General features: G+C 37.7%; 1 protein-coding gene across 3 annotated transcripts in view; it reads right to left on the bottom strand.

The window, feature by feature from the left end:
- Positions 1–239: 239 nt before the first annotated feature.
- The window catches only part of slc38a6 (solute carrier family 38 member 6), a 19,996-nt gene continuing 2,009 nt past the window's right edge, over positions 240–18,226 (bottom strand). The window contains exons 3-16 of one of the 3 annotated variants that reach the window (XR_012388455.1): positions 16,361–16,434; positions 16,142–16,194; positions 15,922–15,961; positions 14,415–14,499; positions 9,114–9,196; positions 8,985–9,043; positions 8,856–8,915; positions 8,106–8,156; positions 7,904–7,970; positions 6,784–6,884; positions 3,295–3,419; positions 3,066–3,210; positions 2,872–2,966; positions 240–964 (exon numbers count right to left, since the gene is read on the bottom strand). Coding sequence is in view for 2 of the 3 variants with exons in the window: in NM_001020472.1 (NP_001018308.1) it covers positions 881–964; positions 2,872–2,966; positions 3,066–3,210; positions 3,295–3,419; positions 6,784–6,884; positions 7,891–7,970; positions 8,106–8,156; positions 8,856–8,915; positions 8,985–9,043; positions 9,114–9,196; positions 14,415–14,499; positions 15,922–15,961; positions 16,142–16,194; positions 16,361–16,434 (1,135 nt within the window). In the remaining variant the exon portion in view is untranslated. 3 annotated transcript variants of the gene reach the window in all.

Raw genomic sequence — 18,226 nt, 5'->3', positions numbered from 1 at the left:
ATGCGCACACACATACGCACACACATGCACATGCACACACGCATAGAGCATTTGTTTTCCATTATCTGACATACAGAGAACCCTCTGTCCAAATCAATGAAGAAAAATCAGCCTGTCTATCAATCTCTCTCACGTGCAAACCAGCAAAAACATACACTAATGCTTGGATCTCTTAGACTAAACATGGATCACTGACTCCATTCCAGATGCCACAGTACAACAGCCACAGAGAGACTAACTTTAATTCTTATTTCCCTTTATTTATTTATTAATTCATACCATATATAAAAATATGCATTAAAATTTGACATATATCAAGGTTACAATGGTTAAAAAATAACTGCTATCATTTATTCTTTCTTCATTTAAAATAGAAAACTGAAGGAAATACTTGGGTTTTAATCTTTGGTTTTGCTGTGTTCCAGAAGAAATATACTGAAAATATAATGAAAGTTTTTTTTTTCCCAAATGAGACAAGATGTTCAAATTCATTAATGGTTTGTGCAAATCTAAAATCTTACAATCAGTAACTGAAAAACTGCCCATGCAGTTTCCTAATTTATTGATCACAGTAACTGCCTGAGTCAAATATTGTCACACTCAGACGTTCAGTAAGATTCTTCTGTATTTTAGTGCTTGATATTGTGAAGTTGATTGTGTTTCAATTCGGTGTTCAAGTGTCATAACAGCATTATAAGAACACAAGGAGTGTCATAAGGGCACAGCGGCCTTGTCTAATTCACATTCTCTTCTTGAAGCAGCATTTGGTCCAGTAAACTGTCTGGCTGGTGCATCACCTGTAAAATAAGGCTTCTCTTCAAGGCAGGATGAGTCAAGCTTACAACTCATGCAGTGTTTCCCAAAATGATGATGTCAAAGGTCAAGGACCTTGAACCCAGGAGACAATGATGACACTCAGACTCAGCACACCCACAACCAGACCAATCACCAACAGAAAGACCGCCTAGAAGGAAAAAAAAAAAGGTAAAAAAAATAAAATAAAAATCTGTCCGTTAGACAAGCCAGAATTTAATAATCCAATATACTGCAGTAATGTATAGTCACACTATTGTTAGTCAGGGCACTGTACATTTCCAGTCTCTGTTTTTGTAAGCACACCAGTCTCTTTTCTCTAATGGAGGAAATTTATTTTTATGTAAAATTTCTGTTATTTAAAAATCCTGTGATTAAATGGACAACATTGAAGTTCATCCACCTTTTTAACCTTTCAACCTTTTCTTTTTTTGTAATTACCATATATAGTCAGATCCATAAATATTGGGACATAGACACAATTCTAACATTTTTATCTCTATACACCAACACAATGAATTTGAAATGAAACAAATGTTTGTTTTGGGATTATTTAGTTGTTGTTTTTTTCAGCGTAATGATGCCTTGCTTGACTAGTGACAGCTCTTTGGATCTCCTCTTGAGAGTTGACAGCAACAGATTCTAAATGCAAACAAATAATACACTTGAAATGAACTCTGGACCTTTTATCTGCTTATTGTAATTGGGATAATGAGGGAATAACTCTCACCGGTCCATCATCAGCCAATTGTCCGATTACTTTTGGTCCCTTAACAAGTGGGAGGAAAAAATGCAAACTGTTGTAATTCCTACACCATTCAACTAACTTGCATGCAAATAAATATTCAAATTAAAACTGACAGTCTGCAGTTAACACATCTGCAGCACATCTTGTTCATTTCATTTCAAATCCATGGTATTGGTGCATAGAGCCAAAAATGTAAAAATTGTGTCTTAGGTCCCATTATTTATGGACCTGATTGTATACCATGATAAAAACATTCAGTAATTATTATGGCATGAAAATTTGAAACCATCAGATACTGATTTACTTTAAGGTACAAAGACTAAAGACACTGCTGTTGTTCTAGAGCAGTGGTTCCCAAAGTGGAGGTTGCTTGACGATTTCCGAAAATTAATTAATTTTAATAAACTATTAGAATGAGCCTATTTTATCCATTACCTACTGAAGAACAATATATTAATTAATAGTTAAATTATTAACATGTTAATAATAAACATTAAAAAATAACATGCAAATAAAAAGCCATCAGTCTTTCAATTTTTTTGTGACCCATGGGGTGATTACGTTATATTAAAGACACAGCAATATCGCCAGATGCAGCAGATTTTCAGACACTTATATGACACTCGCACACATTAAAAATAAAAACAAACCACAACTCAACATGGAGGATATTCTCCTTGTGGCGTTCTCCAAAATTAAATGATGAAAAGACTCTTAGGCCTTTTGGTGTGAGTGTGTGTGTGTGTGTGTGTGTGTGTGTGTGTGTGTGTGTGTAAGGTTTATATATTTATACGAGTCACGAGGCACGAGTCACTGGCATTGTTATTTTGGGGGTTGCAGGCTGAAAAGTTTGGGAATCCCTTGCTTCAGAGGTGGGATACGGGTATGTTAGGGACAAAATTGCTGGTATTGGGTAGGTTTAAGCGTGGATTAAGGTGGGTTATATTTGTTTTAAATATAAATACAATTTACAAACATGCATATAAACAATAACTGCATTATACCAAATTATTAAAAAGTACATAATTTATTCCATAAGGATGCATTTAACTACAGTAAAACAATATAACATTTATAAAGTTGCAAGAGGATTGTAAGTAAAATAAATGCTTTAATAAAGTTCTTTTGAACTTTCTACTCATTAGTCAAATAATGTGTTCATACTACATTTTTTGTCAAATAAATGAATTCTTTGTGAGAAAAACAGACCTTTTACTTCTGAACTAGTGTACAAAAAAAACAAGAGAAATTCCCTCAGAATAAGCTTTTCATAAAGAAAGTTATATGGTAATGAATAAGACTTTAGATACCCCGACTGAATTGAACGATCTGATTGGCTCAGAACTGATTCTCAAGAAAAACATTCCTGGATACACAAACAGCAAACATGTGGAGGTCGTAGAACCTGGAATCACACATGAAAATGTATTGAGACACACAATCACAAAAACATACCTTTTTAACAGCAGAGCAGTGAATCTAACAATGAAGCACAGACACTCACCCACCACACCAAACACATTCTTAATGTCAGGAACAAAAATAGCAAGCAGCAGCACAAGAGTGAGGATGAAAAAACAGGAAAGGGTATGAGAGAGCCAAGAGAACTCCCGCTCTCCTCTGCACAACATCAACACTGCTTTACGTGCCTGAGAAAAAAGAAAAAAGAAGGAAACAGACTGCATTTTCCGAATTTTTCATTTGAATATTTTACAGTCTGGGGTTTGACTTACTGGGAAGTGAATGAGCGGCACAGTAAGCAGGACAGCCAATAAAATTGCGAGGCGAACTGACATCACCAAAATATCCAGAGGAAGATAGGTGTTGTATGCTAACAACAGCTCTGAGCCAACATGTGCTGTGGGTGAAGAGGGTTTTAATGAATCACTCCTGTTGCCTTCATCATTTACAATTTCATCCAAAAGTTAACAAAGTATTTATTCAATTTTCCAGGGATCACCCTTGAGATCTTCATTTTGAGTTTAGATGCTCAAACCAAGCCCATGTCACGCAGATAATAATTGGATATTTGATTATTTATTGTCACTTCATGGCTATTTAAAGAGAAGAAATATAATATAAATAGGAATATATTAAATAATAACAACTTTATACATCAATAAAAGACAATACAAAAAATGATTAAAATGGTTAAAAACTTATTTTTTTAACTTCAATATATAATAAATAACTTAAAATTATTCCTGAATTATAACAGACTTTTGAAAACAAAGTAATGAAATCAAAGTGTCTTCGTATAATATGCTTGTCTAGTAGTTTTTAAAAATGTCTAGTAGTTTTTAAAAATGTGTTGTATGAAGAGGGAGGGTTGGCAGTGGTTACATGTTGATGGTGAACAGTTCATCAATAGACCTAGTAAACCTAGATTGAAAAATTTGGCATCTGTATTTACATTTACATTTAGTCATTTAGCAGAGGCTTTTATCCAAAGCGACTTACAAATGAGGAAAAGGAAGCAATTAACACAACTATAAGAGCAACAATGAATAAGTGCTATAGGCAAGTTTCAGGTATGTAAAGTCTAAGAAGGAAAGCATTAGTAATTTATTTTTTTTTGAGTACAGTAAGTGGTATAGCCAGAGAGGCAATTGCAGATTAGGAAGTGAAGTGGAGAATAAATAGTTGAGTTTTTAGTCGTTTCTTGAAGACAGCGAGTGACTCTGCCGTTCTGATGCAGTTAGGGAGATCATTCCACCAACTGGGCAGATTGAATGCGAGAGTTCGGGAAAGTGATTTCTTCCCTCTTTGGGATGGAACCACGAGGCGACGTTCATTCACTGAACGCAAGTTTCTGGAGGGCACATAAATCTGCAGAAGTGAGAGCAGATAAGAAAGAGCAAAGCCAGAAGTCGCTTTGTAGGCAAACATCAGAGCTTTGAATTTGATGCGAGCAGCAACTGGCAGCCAGTGCAAACGGATGAGCAGCGGAGTGACATGTGCTCTTTTAGGTTCATTAAAGACCACTCGTGCTGCTGCGTTCTGGAGCAGCTGAAGAGGCTTGATAGAGTTAGCTGGCAGCCCCACTAGTAGAGAGTTGCAGTAATCCAATCTGGAGAGAACAAGAGCTTGAACAAGGAGTTGAGCTGCATGTTCAAATAATAAGGGTCGGACTTTTCTGAAGTTATAGAGTGTGAATCTGCACGATCGAGCAGTTCTAGAAATGTGGTCAGAGAAGTTTAGTTGGTCATCAATCGTTACTCCAAGGCTTTTCACCATTTTGGATGCTGTAATGGTTGCCCCATTTATCTGGGTTGAAAAGTTATGGTGTAGAGTCGGGTTGGCAGAAACTACAAGCATTTCCGTTTTCGCGAGGTTAAGCTGAAGATGATGATCTTTCATCCAGTGTGAAATGTCTGACAGGCAGGCTGAGATGCGAGTTGGAACCGAGGGATCATCAGGATGAAAAGAGAGGTATAGCTGGGTATCATCAGCATAGCAGTGGTAGGAAAATCCATGTTTCTGGATGACTGGTCCTAGAGATGTCGTGTAGATAGAGAAGTGGCCCAAGAACAGAGCCTTGAGGTACCCCAGTGTTTAGATGCTGTAGGTTGGACACCTCTCCCTTCCAAGACGCCCTGAATGACCTGTCAGAGAGGTAAGATCTGAACCATTGTATAACAGTGCCCGCAACGCCCAGTGACTCAAGCGTAGATACCAGGATCTGGTGCTTTACAGTGTCATAAAGCTGACAAATCCAGCAAGATGAGGACTGATGATTTAGAGTCTGCTTTAGCCTGTCTGAGATCCTCCACGACCGAGAGCAGGGCAGTCTCAGTTGAATGGCCTTTCTTAAAACCAGATTGCATGTTGTCCATGAGGTTGTTTCGAGTAAGAAAGTCCAGGACTTGATTGAACTCTACTTTCTCCAGAATCTTAGCCATGAATGGAAGCAGGGATACCGGTCTGTAGTTTTCAAGTAGCGTTTGGTCCAGGTTGGGTTTCTTTAGCAGTGGGGTTACCCTAGCCTGCTTAAATGAAGTGGGGAATAAACCAGAGTCAAGAGATGTGTTAATTATGTGAGTCAGTGTTGGTATGACTGCAGGAGAGATGGCTTGCAAGAGATGAGAGGGAATGGAATCAAGTGGACAGGTGGCTGCATGGCTAGAGAGCACGAGTTTAGACACCTCAGACTCAGAGAGCTGAGAAAAAAAGGTGAGTGTGTGTGGTGTTGGTGGTGTATCTTGCGTGTTTGTTGTAGGTGCAGCAAAAGTATGCAGTTTGGTCTCAGAAATAAAATGTGAATTTTCGTCTTACATTTATGCTTGGGTTGATTTTTTGCGGTTTACTATGTGTGCAATTTCCCACTCCACCTGCATAAGAAGTATACTCTAAACAGCGTTTATTTTGTAAGATTCTTTCATAATTGTTTCCGAATTCTATTTTTCAACAAAGTTATTTCACAAGTACAGATGACACTTATTTCACAAATACAGATGACACTTACATTCAACTTCTGAATTCATGTTTTGAATTATTATTCTTACGTATAGTTATGGACAGATTGATTTAACAATTTGTTAAAGATTCACATTTGTAACAATATAGTATTGCTTTTTTTTATTAAATGTTTATTTTTCAGTAAGCCTTCAATACTAGATAAGGTTCTTTTCCAGTGATTAATTAATTTCGATTAAAAAAAATGAAGCTTAGGCTCAAATGGGAGATTTATAAGCTAACATTATTTGTCAGTGTGACACTAAAACTAAAAAACAATGGCGTCCTTGTGGAATAAAACTACAGGGCTGGAGGAAAACTCTGCAGGAAGATCAATCTCCAAACATTTATCATCTATCATGCATCCTGACCAGACCGGATTAATCCCCAGAAGATTCTCTTTCTTTAAATGCACATTGTCTTCTTAATACAATATATGCCAATCATGCAAAAATGAAAGGGGCATCGATTTGACCTTTGGATGCACAAAAAGCTTTCAACCAAGAAAGTTCAATCTCCAAAAATAAGATTCAAAAGACACAAAAGATCAACTAAAGTTATAAATTGTAATAATTATGATAACAGTGATATTCAGAACACGCCTACTTTATAATAATGACAATGCAGAGGAATAGAGCCACTGTCCATCAGACTTTTAGTTCAAAAACTTAAATGGGGCTTAACATATTTAGACAACAATATTTAAATAAAGCTAAACAAAACGTATACTTCAAGGGCTTTTTTTGTAGCTTGAGAACTGTACTTACAATAAAAGGTGAGGTATCCAAATAGGGCTGAGATCAGATATACCACAAAACTAAGAAAGATGCTGACATTCGTCACTCTCTGCATTCTCCTCTTGGTGGGTCTATAAAAACACACACACGCACGCACGCATGCACACACGCACACAAAAACACACAAAAACACACACAAACACACACAAACACGATGACAACAACAGACTATACAGTTGAGGTCAGAATTATTAGACCTTATGAATTATTAGCCCCCTGTATATTTTCCCCAATATCTTTTAAACGGAGAGAAGATTTTTTTCAGCACATTTCTAAACATACATTAATTCATTCATTCATTCTCTTTTCGGCTTAGTCCCTTTATTAATCAAGGGTCGCCACAGAGGAATGAACTGCCAACTTATCCAGCACGTTTTTACGCAGCGGATACCCTTCCAGCCGCAACCCATCTCTGGAAAACATCCACACACACTCATTCACAACGGACAATTTAGCCTACCCAATTCACCTGTACCGCATGTCTTTGGACTGTGGGGGAAACCAGAGCACAAACACAGGGAGAACATGCAAACTACACACAGAAACGTCATCTGAGCCGAGGGTCAAACCAGCGACCTTCTTGCTGTGAGGCGACAGCACTACCTACTGTGCCACTGCATCGCCATTTATAAATATAATAGTTTTAATAACTCATTTTTAATAACTGATTTCTTTTATCTTTGCCATGATGATAGTAAATGATATTTTTAATAGATTTTTTTAAGATACTAGTATTCAGCTTAAAGTGACATTTAAAGGCTTGACTAGGTTAATTAGGCAAGTTTGGGCAATTAGGCAAGTCATTGAACAGTGGTTTGTTATGTAGACAATTGAAAAAATTAGTTAATAAAATTTACATTAAAAAACTTAACTGCTTTTTTTCTAGCCAAAATAAAAGAAATAAGATTTCCTTCAGAGGAAAAAATTATAGGAAATACTGTGTAGGATTCTTTGCTCTGTTAAGCATTATTTAGGAAATATTTATAAAAGAGAAAATATTCACAGCAGGGCTAAAAATTCTGACTTCAACTATATATGTGGCTGATGCCCAAAAATAGGAGCGCTGAGTGAACTGACCTGTGTAACTCACAGTAAATGGGTAAAACTGCTGTATGGCACAGGAAGGAGAAAGCCATTGTTGGGACGGCATACGCGCTCTGTAATGCACACACGCAGTCATTTCTCACCCTCCTGAAGTGTATGTGGTTATGCTATAATATTACAACTAATATTTGGGTTTCTAATAGCCTCGCAAGGCGGTCTTTAAATCAAAATATAGCTCTCGCACTCACCTTACTAGAGATCACAAACAGTTGTGCGGTGCACTCAGAGGTATTTAAGCTCTGGGGATAGAAAAAAAATAACATTAAATTGATGTGAATGTGAAGATTAAAATGAAATCAAGACAGAAACTGAATTCAAAACTGCTCCGATATTTAGATCACAATATCTGTTCAATATCAGCCAGCTGTTTAAGGAATAAAGGTTTTGACATCTGGCTCAAGAGAGTCAAAGGTCTCTTTCCTTATAAAAACAACCCTACTTCCTGTTTCTGAAGGGTGGGATTCAATCTGTCGTGCAAAATGTTAGAGATTTGGGAAAGAAAAAAAAAAAAAACTTTAGCTTTTTTTGTGAGATGAAAGATATGTGGAGGTTCTAAATAGGTTGTGGTAAAGCATGTCATTCAAGAGCTTGTGTTTTGTATAATAAAGGCTCTCGTTTTTGCCAAATATTCCTGAATTGATCCATTCATCCATTTTTTTTTTAATTTAGATGGTCATCAAACCAAAATAATACTCCCTCCGGCTTCCGATACCTCTTCTCTAATCTGACATTGTATTTACTGACAACCTGCACTAAAAGACTGACCAATAGCAAGCCACAACTGTCCAAAGAGCCAACCAATTACTGATAGACAAAATCAAGTCCCACTTGACGCTTTTTCTTGTTTCACAAAGATATACATTTCACATGACTACTTTCCTTTCAAGCCAACTTTCTTCTAGAGTTTTCAGGCAACTGTGTGTGCGTGTGGTTTTTACCAGGCTCAAAGTTGAGTTAATTGGCAGCGGGCAAGGAATGGACCATTTTTTCACCACCACCTGCAAGGGCGATAAAAACATCAACATTGGAAAGAAAGGAGAGAGAGGAACTGAGAAACAACAACTCACCACTACAGTGAAGAACAGCATGAAGAGGAATGCGATACTGCTGGTGTAGCCCAAGAAACCTGATGAGGAAACAGAAACCAATGAAACACATCATTGCAAACACGTACAAAACATAAAAAAAGAACTCACCAATCTTTGGAAGTAGAGCCAATGGTAGTACTATAATTGCAGTAACTAAAATCAATAGTGTAACGCCATTCTCAAACCATTTTCTATGGAGAACATAAAAGAAATGACAAAATATTACAAAATACAGAAGATGCACAAATGATCTATTTTGCTCATTAAGGCTACACCAAAGATACAGTAAATTTAAAAAATTATATTGTGAATAGGGCAACATGATATTGGAAAAATCAGACATTGTGATCTTTCGTTTTGCTGTGATATATATTGTGTTATGAATGTAATTGCACCAGATGATTTAAATAGCTCTGTTTAGAAAGATTTCATTCATTTAGATCGACTGGGCTGTTCAAGTCTTTTTCTACGCACTCCATCATAAAAAAAATTATAATTGCAGGCATATATAAATATGACAGAACAAAAATAAAAGTTATTAAAAGTAATCATTGTATCATTTTTTTAAAGAGCCCATATTATACATGAAATAGGGTCATATCCTGGTTGTAAGGGTCTCCAACAACAGTCTAATATGCATGCAAGGTCAAAAAACACTTTCATGGTCTTATAATCTGCATTTATTTTTACCTAATTATCCCAGCGACTCCTGTATGAATCGTCCAGTGATTCATTTGTTCCCAAACCCCTCCTTAGCGCGGAGCTAATCTGCGCTGATTGGACCGATGACAGTCTGTCGCGATTGGTCGACTGCCTTCAGTCAGAGAGGGAAATGGCCAATAGCTAATCAGCAATTTAAAAAGTAATCACAGTTCATACACGCTCGATAGTGCAGACGTGGATTTTAGCTGCCACACTATGGCGAGTGGATAGTGCCACGGATAACCGAACGAAGGAGACAGTCGTGTACTGGCCATACCACACACACACAAAAACACACACACACCTCCGGATGACAACGCTCCCGCTTCCGCCCGCACCCGCCAGGTTTTAGCCTGAGAACCCGCTCCGTTTTCTGCCCGCCGCGCCCGGTCCCGCTAGAGCGGAGAACACAACCAAAAATCACCCAGTATACAGTCCAGACAGCCAAGCTGTCGTTCGTTCGTTCGCTCGCTCTCTCTCTCTCTCTCATACGCGCGCGTGCGCACTAACACACACACAAGCACCACGCAGACTCTCTCTTTCTAATTCGCATAGCAATATCCGTGATATTGCTAGACAGCCCGCTCCCGTCCCAAATTAAACCCGTTACCGACCGCTCCCGCGATTTATTCGGAAATTTATTCCCGCGGCTGTCCCCGCGCCAGATTTCTGCGGCGCGGGAATAAATTTCCGAATAAATCGCGGGAGCAGAACTCTAGCACGGAGCTCCATAAACAAACAGCACGCGTCGCGTTTTTAACGTGACTTTGCACGCGATAAGATAAAATATCCAGTTAACCTGATACAGTACACGCGGTTACAAGTAACAAATCACAACTAAATACATTTGCAAGCTAGAGTCAACGAGGCAACAACTTTAACCGCACGTACTTACACTTGAGAAATGGAAGAAACCCATCCTGATGTCCATCAGTAAGTTACTGATCCTTCCTTTAACAAACGCAGATGAAGTATTCTTTGTAGCATGTAGCTTCCAGAAGTTTCCAGTAGTTTCCAACTGCTTGGCTATAATGCTGAGGTTTCATCTTTGGGTAGAGACTCAATATATCCATCTGCAATGTGACTTCAATCGACCGGCATGTTTGTGTGCGTGTGTTTGTGGGTGTGTGTGTGTGTGTGTGTCTGGGTTACTGCGTCAGAGGGCGGGGCCTCAGGTTTGAAATCTCCCGGGTTTGCGCGTGCACGTGAAAAACTTTGTTTCGTTCGTACGTCATGGCGAAACACCTAATGAGTCGGTATCAAGGCGACTCGTTTGAAGCACTATGAATCGACTCTTTTATAGATGAATCAACAGTTTTAAACACTGTATTCTTACAGATTTAAGCCTTAGCTGGATACTTCACTTCACTTAGAGCTGTGTTACACACTACATGGAGGGGAATTTTCAAAAACCCATAATATGGGCTCTTTAAATAAAATGTATAAGTATCTTTATCTTATAATCTTAATTTAAAAAACTAACCCTACGATGGGACTACTGCGGATGCACACTCTACGATATCGATGCTCAAAGGATACAATGTTCAGTCCTAACGCCCCATTCACACAGGGCGTCAGCATCAACGCTGCCCATTCACTTTGAATGGGTGACGTCAAGCGTTGCCAAACTGCATTGTGTATCCGTCGGCGCCGCCGCAGGCAAACTCGGGAAAATTTAAACCTGCGGCCCGCCCACTAACACAGCAGCAAATACAAACAGATACTGAAGCCATGAGTCATGAACACGCTGTGCTTACCTGGATATTATTGGAAGTGTGAGGGAAAGTGCTTAAGCAATCTACTTGCTTACAATGGGCGATTCATTTGCTTGTTAAAAGAAAGGATCAGAAAAGACTACTGATGTATGAGAATTGTGAGATGAATGGACAGATAAAACACCAGGGGTGCATGCAAAATAAGGCAATTTTTTAAGGCACAAAGGCATCCTGCTGCACGCTGAAGAGGAGCGCTGGTGATCGCTGTGATTGTTGGGCAAAGCAGAGTACAGGTAAGCTCTAAAAACATATAACATTTCACGCAAGAGGTGCCACAGCAATAATTGCAAATAGAAATTATCTAGAGCAGAGAAGGGAGAAAAGCTCCAAAATGAAAGATAATTAATGAAATCCGACCTGGCCCATGACACATTTCATAAGTGTAAGTAAACGGCTGCCTCCTTGTTTTCTCTAGCTTGCAAATTATGTATTTAATTGTGTTTTGTTACTTGTAACCGCTTGTACTGTATCAGGTTAACTCTTTATATTTTCATATCGCGTCTAATGCCATGATGAAAACTTTGCCACTTTGTTAGGGAACAAATAAATCGTTGAACGATTAACATGAGAGTCGCTGGGATAATTAGGTAAAAATAAATTCATACTATAAGACCATGAAAGCGTTTTTTCGACATTGCATGCATATCAGTATTTTGTTGGAGACCCATAAAACCCTAATATGACCCTTTTAATGTATAATAGGGGCTCTTTAACACATTTTAAAAAAATCTATTTCAAATGCATGCTATTATGTTTTACATGTTATTTTGAAGATTTTCCACAAAAATAGGGAAAAATGTGAACTGTTGCTCTGCCAATACTGAACGCAAGACACAAGCAAGCCAAAAAAATAGTGAGAACTGGGAGAATTAATCTTTCACAGGTTGCCGTGTGTGAGATCTCCTGTGGTTCTCTCTTCAAAACAGCTGATCCACTTGCAGAAATGAAGATAAATGACTCCAGTGAAAGGAAAATGTTGTTTTACAGTAAACGTCTAAAGTTTCAAGCGTTTACACTGTGGCCGTGTTGTGATTTTTTCCTCCTCCCAGAGAGATGGAGCAATGGTGTTTGTGTGTGTGTCTGGGTCTGGTCACAGTAATTGTGCTGGTGAAGGGGATCTTGGGAAGGCACGACTCTCGCTGGGTGGAACATATGTGCGAGATTTATGCGAACGGCCCTGTAATGTAAAGCAGCTGTGTGGGGACGGGGCACAGTCCAACCACAGCTCAGAACAGCGGCTAATAAAATAATGACCGTTACATTCTTTTCCCTGCGATACTTTTTCCTGTTCTCTATTTGTGCTTAAAGGCAGAAGAGCGAGAGAAAGAGTGTTCTTCTGCCAGCGCCTGTGTGAAACTGTCCCTTACAATCGCTCTTCCTAAATCATGTTTCCATTTCACCTCTCCATGCGGATTTTCCAGTGGATTCAGACCTAATCAGTTTTAGCATCACTTCTAACTCACTGAATTCAGATGTCAGACTTTCACCTAATTCTTTTAGGTATGTAAATCATATTTGTTCTGATGCAGCATACATCCGACCATTTAAAAAGCTGTAAGATTTATACCTCTTTTTAAAGAGTGCTCTTATGTTCACCAAAGAAGATTTTATTTGATTTAAAAGAGTTACAAGTATAAATGTATAAAAGATTTAGCATTCAATCTTCAGAGTAATGTGGCCATATCACCCTGCAGCTCAAGACCGCTTACTCACTATAGCTAAGCAGGCTTGAGCCTGGTCAATACCTGCATGGGAGACCACACAGAAAAACTTGGTTGCTGCTGGAAGTGGAATTAGTGAGGCCAGCAGGGAGCACTCAACCTGTGGTCTGTGTGAGTCCTAATGTCCCAATAAAGTGAAGGGGACACTATACTGTCAGTGGGCGCTGTCTTTCTAATGAGATGTTAAACCATTAAACTTTCTAGCCTCCCAATCGTCCCCATCCACTGAATTGGCTGTATCACTCTCTCTACACTCCACCTATAATTGGTGTGTGGTGAGCGCGCTGGCGCTGTTGTCCAGTGGCTGAGGTCGCATCATCCAAGTGGATGCTGCACACTGGTGGTGGTGTGGAGAGACCCAACATTAATTTTAGTAAAAACATGCACTCGTTTACCATATTAACTTAAATATATGTACACGACACATATAGGGCCTGTGTTTCTTTTGCAAATATTTTAGAGAGCATTCCATATTCTATTCTAAATAAACACAAAATCAGTTACAAAAGCTAACACATATTCTAATATCATATATATAAATAAAGAAATCAATAAATAAATAAATAAAAAGGCTATTTATTAAGAAATTAAATTTTAGATTTATTCGGAAATGAAAAAATCCTACTTTAATAATAGTATTATTAGTATTAATAATGATGATTATTATTATTAATATTAAGTAGGACATTATTTATTTATTTACATTTTTTAAGTCTGCTTTTACAATTTGACACATGCAAATCACTGCAGAAATGTTCTAACCAACAGGCCCATATCATATACAGTACAAATACTTAATAAATAATCTACTATAAACGAAAGCACATGTTTTCGCAAGCTTTGGAGACATAAACATAACACAACATAAATTCTGCTTTTAAATAATAGGTCACCTATAGCTTTCGTCATGAGTCATGGCTGTGTTCAAAATGACATCAATGTTTTCAAAGTGCACAGTGAAGGGAGCACAATTGTAAACATGAAGATCGCTAAAACTGAACTGTAAAAATTCTTTGAAAGCACATTACACCTTTTAAAAAAATAAATCCAAGTTTGTTACGAACTATGTTTGTAACGATGGATCTTGCGACCTTAGTTGGCCAACGATGGTTTTCAGAAACGCACCCCTGATCGGCTATTTCAGTCAGAAATAAGGACACTGTAAAACACTACATTGCACATTACATGCGCTATGAACCATATTTAGTTACCCAGAAGTCTCAGAGTCAGTGCTCATGAAGCCAATGATGGCAGCAGGCAATTCAGTCTTCAAGATGAACAAGTAGCTGGACATGGCTAAAGAAAGAGAACACATTATATAGACACACTATATAACACCACATGCACACACTGTCATGATGCACAAGCAAGTACACATAAAATCCACATCAATCCACTCTGATAAACCAAACCATTCTACAAACAAAGGTTATTTACACCTAGCAGTATAAAGAAGCGTTTTTGTCATCCCAACTAGCATACAAGTAAAAACAGAGGGTTGAGTAGAATTAATTACTTCCATACTTTAATTACCACAGTTCACACTCTCCAACTACTGGACTAATTCAGAAACAATGCAGGATGTTTTGCTAAAGCAAGTTAGACAAACAGGATTTAAACTGTCTTATGAAATTGTAAGTTTGATTTGAAGGTGAATAAATGTTAAAAGCACAAACGTTTTTAAGGTCATTTTGTGGCTATCAGAGCTTTATTTTGTCAATATTACCTAAAGAAATTTAATCTGAAAAGATCGAGTCATATAAACAACATACACTCTCCTCAAAGAATGCATCAAAGTGATCAAAAGTGCAAATAAGAGGCCATAAAAAGACAGTCTTCCTCATCTACTTGTGTCCAATAAACTGAAATGCTTCAGATGTAAACAGGGCATATTTTACACACTAACATGCTAACATCCAAAACTGCATAATCCTACACAAACATACAAATGATTCACACACAGCTGATGGCACAAAAGCCTTACATCCTGACTTCAACTCACATAAACACATGGCTTCTGCTGTTCTGAAGAGGTTTATTGCTACTAATCACCACATAGCATGCAGAATACTCACTGTTCACAGTGAGCAAAGCAGAGAAAAAAAACAGACAGAAAGAGAAGAGACAGATTTTCTTATTTGTCATTTTTTAGCACTGCCAATATTTAAATTATAGCAATCTATGCTTCTTTGGCAATACATACATAAATATTATATAGATATATAAATATAAGCAATACATGCCTCTAAAATTGAGAGAAAGTGAATGAGAGGAGACACTGCATCAGGGAATCACATTAGAAAAGTGCATTTTAGTAGGTTAGAAGTAGTATATGTGCCCTTGTTGGAATGTTGGAAACCTGTAACCATTTACATGTCTAGCAGAGAGTGGGGAAGAATCGGAATAGAACCTTGAGGTGGGAATTGAACTCGAGTCGCCGTGAATACCGGAGTGCCACCATTGGCGCCAACGAGTGAGCAAATCTTGACCAAATTTTTATTTTTGGGTGTATTATTCTTTTGATTTACTACTATGAACTTTTTTCTGTAGAAAGATGTTGTAATGTTCCACTAAGTGTCCTGGCCTAATGAAAGGATTTGCAACTTTTTTTCTGAGAGTGCTTGTAGTAATTTTAAAGGAGAGCTTATGGTTTAAAAGTGAAGTAACATAACTTTAACCGTATAGACAGTTAATAACATATGAAAGTGAAACACTTACCGCCTATGTTCTGAATAAGAATAGTACACGCCACCAGAATCTGCACAAAACAATTCAAAAAGAAGAGTAACTAGAAGCATTTCACTTTCGCCATCATGAATTCTGTTATGATGAGTATTTGATTAGATAATGACCACTGTATTTATATAACAAAACATTGCAGCACAGAATAACTGTAGAAAATTTTTAGACAAAAGGTATATCTGTGATATTAACCAACCTTGCCAGGTCTGTTGAAGGCTTTTTCACCAAGAGCTTCATAGGAGTTGATCCCTAACACACATAAACATACATTAGTGAGGCCTGGTGTCTTTACAATGTACAATAAGGAAAGTCATTTCACAGAAACTGTCAAGATGCATGTCAAGATCTTGGACCTAATGTCCAGCATGTGATGAGTTACAGTATAATTTTTTCGAGCAAACAGGAGTGAGATTACCTGTCTTGTCACAGAGGAGCAGCAGGAGATGGATAGAGTAAGCAGCCAAACTGGCAACCATCAGCAGGAGAATACTGTGAAAAACACACACAGGATTGAAAAAACACCTTATCTTCAAGCTCAAAGTTTTGTTCTGAGAAAGGGCTGCACAATATATTACAAATGGAACATTATCTCCATAATAGAATACATTTAAAAATTACTTTTGCTGCTTGTTTAAACTACAGTTCTTTAAAATTTTAAAACAACACAATTCTCACGTTTTTTGGGGAGAACTTGATAGTTTTTTATGTTTATTCTTAAATTTGTGATAACAATTTGTGTTGGGATATCATGAAGCAATTGTGTGGAACCCTATTCTTTTTTAACAGTGTATGCAATCTACATAATCGCAGACATGTGTGATAAAATACATATCTAAATTTGACTAATCAGATGAGGTCTTGCTATCTTTATCCCCACCTCCCCAGTAGTTACTGTTCTGCTATTGTCTAGAGCGGCCCAAAGGGGAACCCAGAGCTGAAAATAAATACAAATGGCAGGAGTTAAGACAAGAGTCGGAAATGACAAAGAGAGCAAAGAATCGCAATACTCGCAAACATTCATTCATTCATTTTCTTTTCAGCTTAGTCCCTTTATTAATCTGGAGTCGCCACAATGGAAAGAACTGCCAACTTATCCAGCATATGTTTTACGCAGCAGAAGCCCTTTCAGCTGAACCCATCACTGGGAAACACCCACACACTCTCATTCACACACATACACTACGGACAATTTTAGCTTACCCAATTCACCTATAGTGCATGTCTGGATTAGTGGGGGAAACCGGAGCGTTCGGAGGAAACCCACACCAACACGAGGAGAACATGCAAACTCCACACAGAAACGCCAACTGACCCAGCCAAGGCTCAAACCAGCAGGTAGTGCGACAGCACAGCACTACCTACTGCGCCACCACGTCACCCTACTCAAGAACAATAATCACATATTTCTTCAGGATTGTGCTGCCCTATTCTGAAGTTATTTTTAAAAGCATGCGAATCATAATTGCATAGAACAATGTCAGCTCATTCCAGAAATTGCAGTTACAAAGATGCATGTAAAAGTCTTACAGTTTCATCCTTGTGCACAAAAGAATATTAATAGCCTAGCCTTGTTTACTGAAAGTTCATTACTGTAGCAATACTTTTTTATGTTAAATTGGTATAATTTAGCTTTTTTTAAACAAAATTGTAATATGACTTTAGATGTCCCTTTGGTTTGGATTGTTCCAAATCATTTATTATACCATGTCTCAAATTACCCTTTTAAGGCTGAAAAAAAAAACTTCCCATTTTCATGTCTTGCATACTCTGGCAACAACCAACAAAACATCTGCATGTGTTGTAAAGCCTTGTCAGCACAAATCTCTGTTATTAATTTTTCTGAGTGCGTACACAGAAGTGTACACAGAAAGCGGCAGTCAGACTGCATGTCATGTGAGTGTTAAATTAAGTTCCCCTTTATGTCAACTGTTCAATACACGTTTATGTCAAAAGCACACAAAAACACATTTTCATAACATTAGTTGTGTTGTAGGTTAAACTGTAAGAGAAGAAATGACATGTACATCAGTATATTAGATCTGTGAATCTGTTTCTTGGACGTCAAGACAACATATTACTAACTCATTCAGGCATTGACTACCTTGGGTAGGATGTTTTTTATTATTATTAGGGCTAATGTAATGTGTATATTTCCTAAAGAAAACTTTGAACTATTAATGAGGCATTAAAGGGAGTTCAGGAGTGATATAAAGAATAACTGACTTTGGAGTGGAGTTTGATCTTTGCAGAATTTGTTTTGTTTTTTGTGCTCAAACAGCAA

Source organism: Danio rerio, chromosome 13, assembly GCF_049306965.1.
Source record: "Danio rerio strain Tuebingen ecotype United States chromosome 13, GRCz12tu, whole genome shotgun sequence".
Classification (NCBI taxonomy): Eukaryota; Metazoa; Chordata; class Actinopteri; order Cypriniformes; family Danionidae; genus Danio; species Danio rerio.
This window is presented reverse-complemented; position numbering and strand designations above follow the sequence as displayed.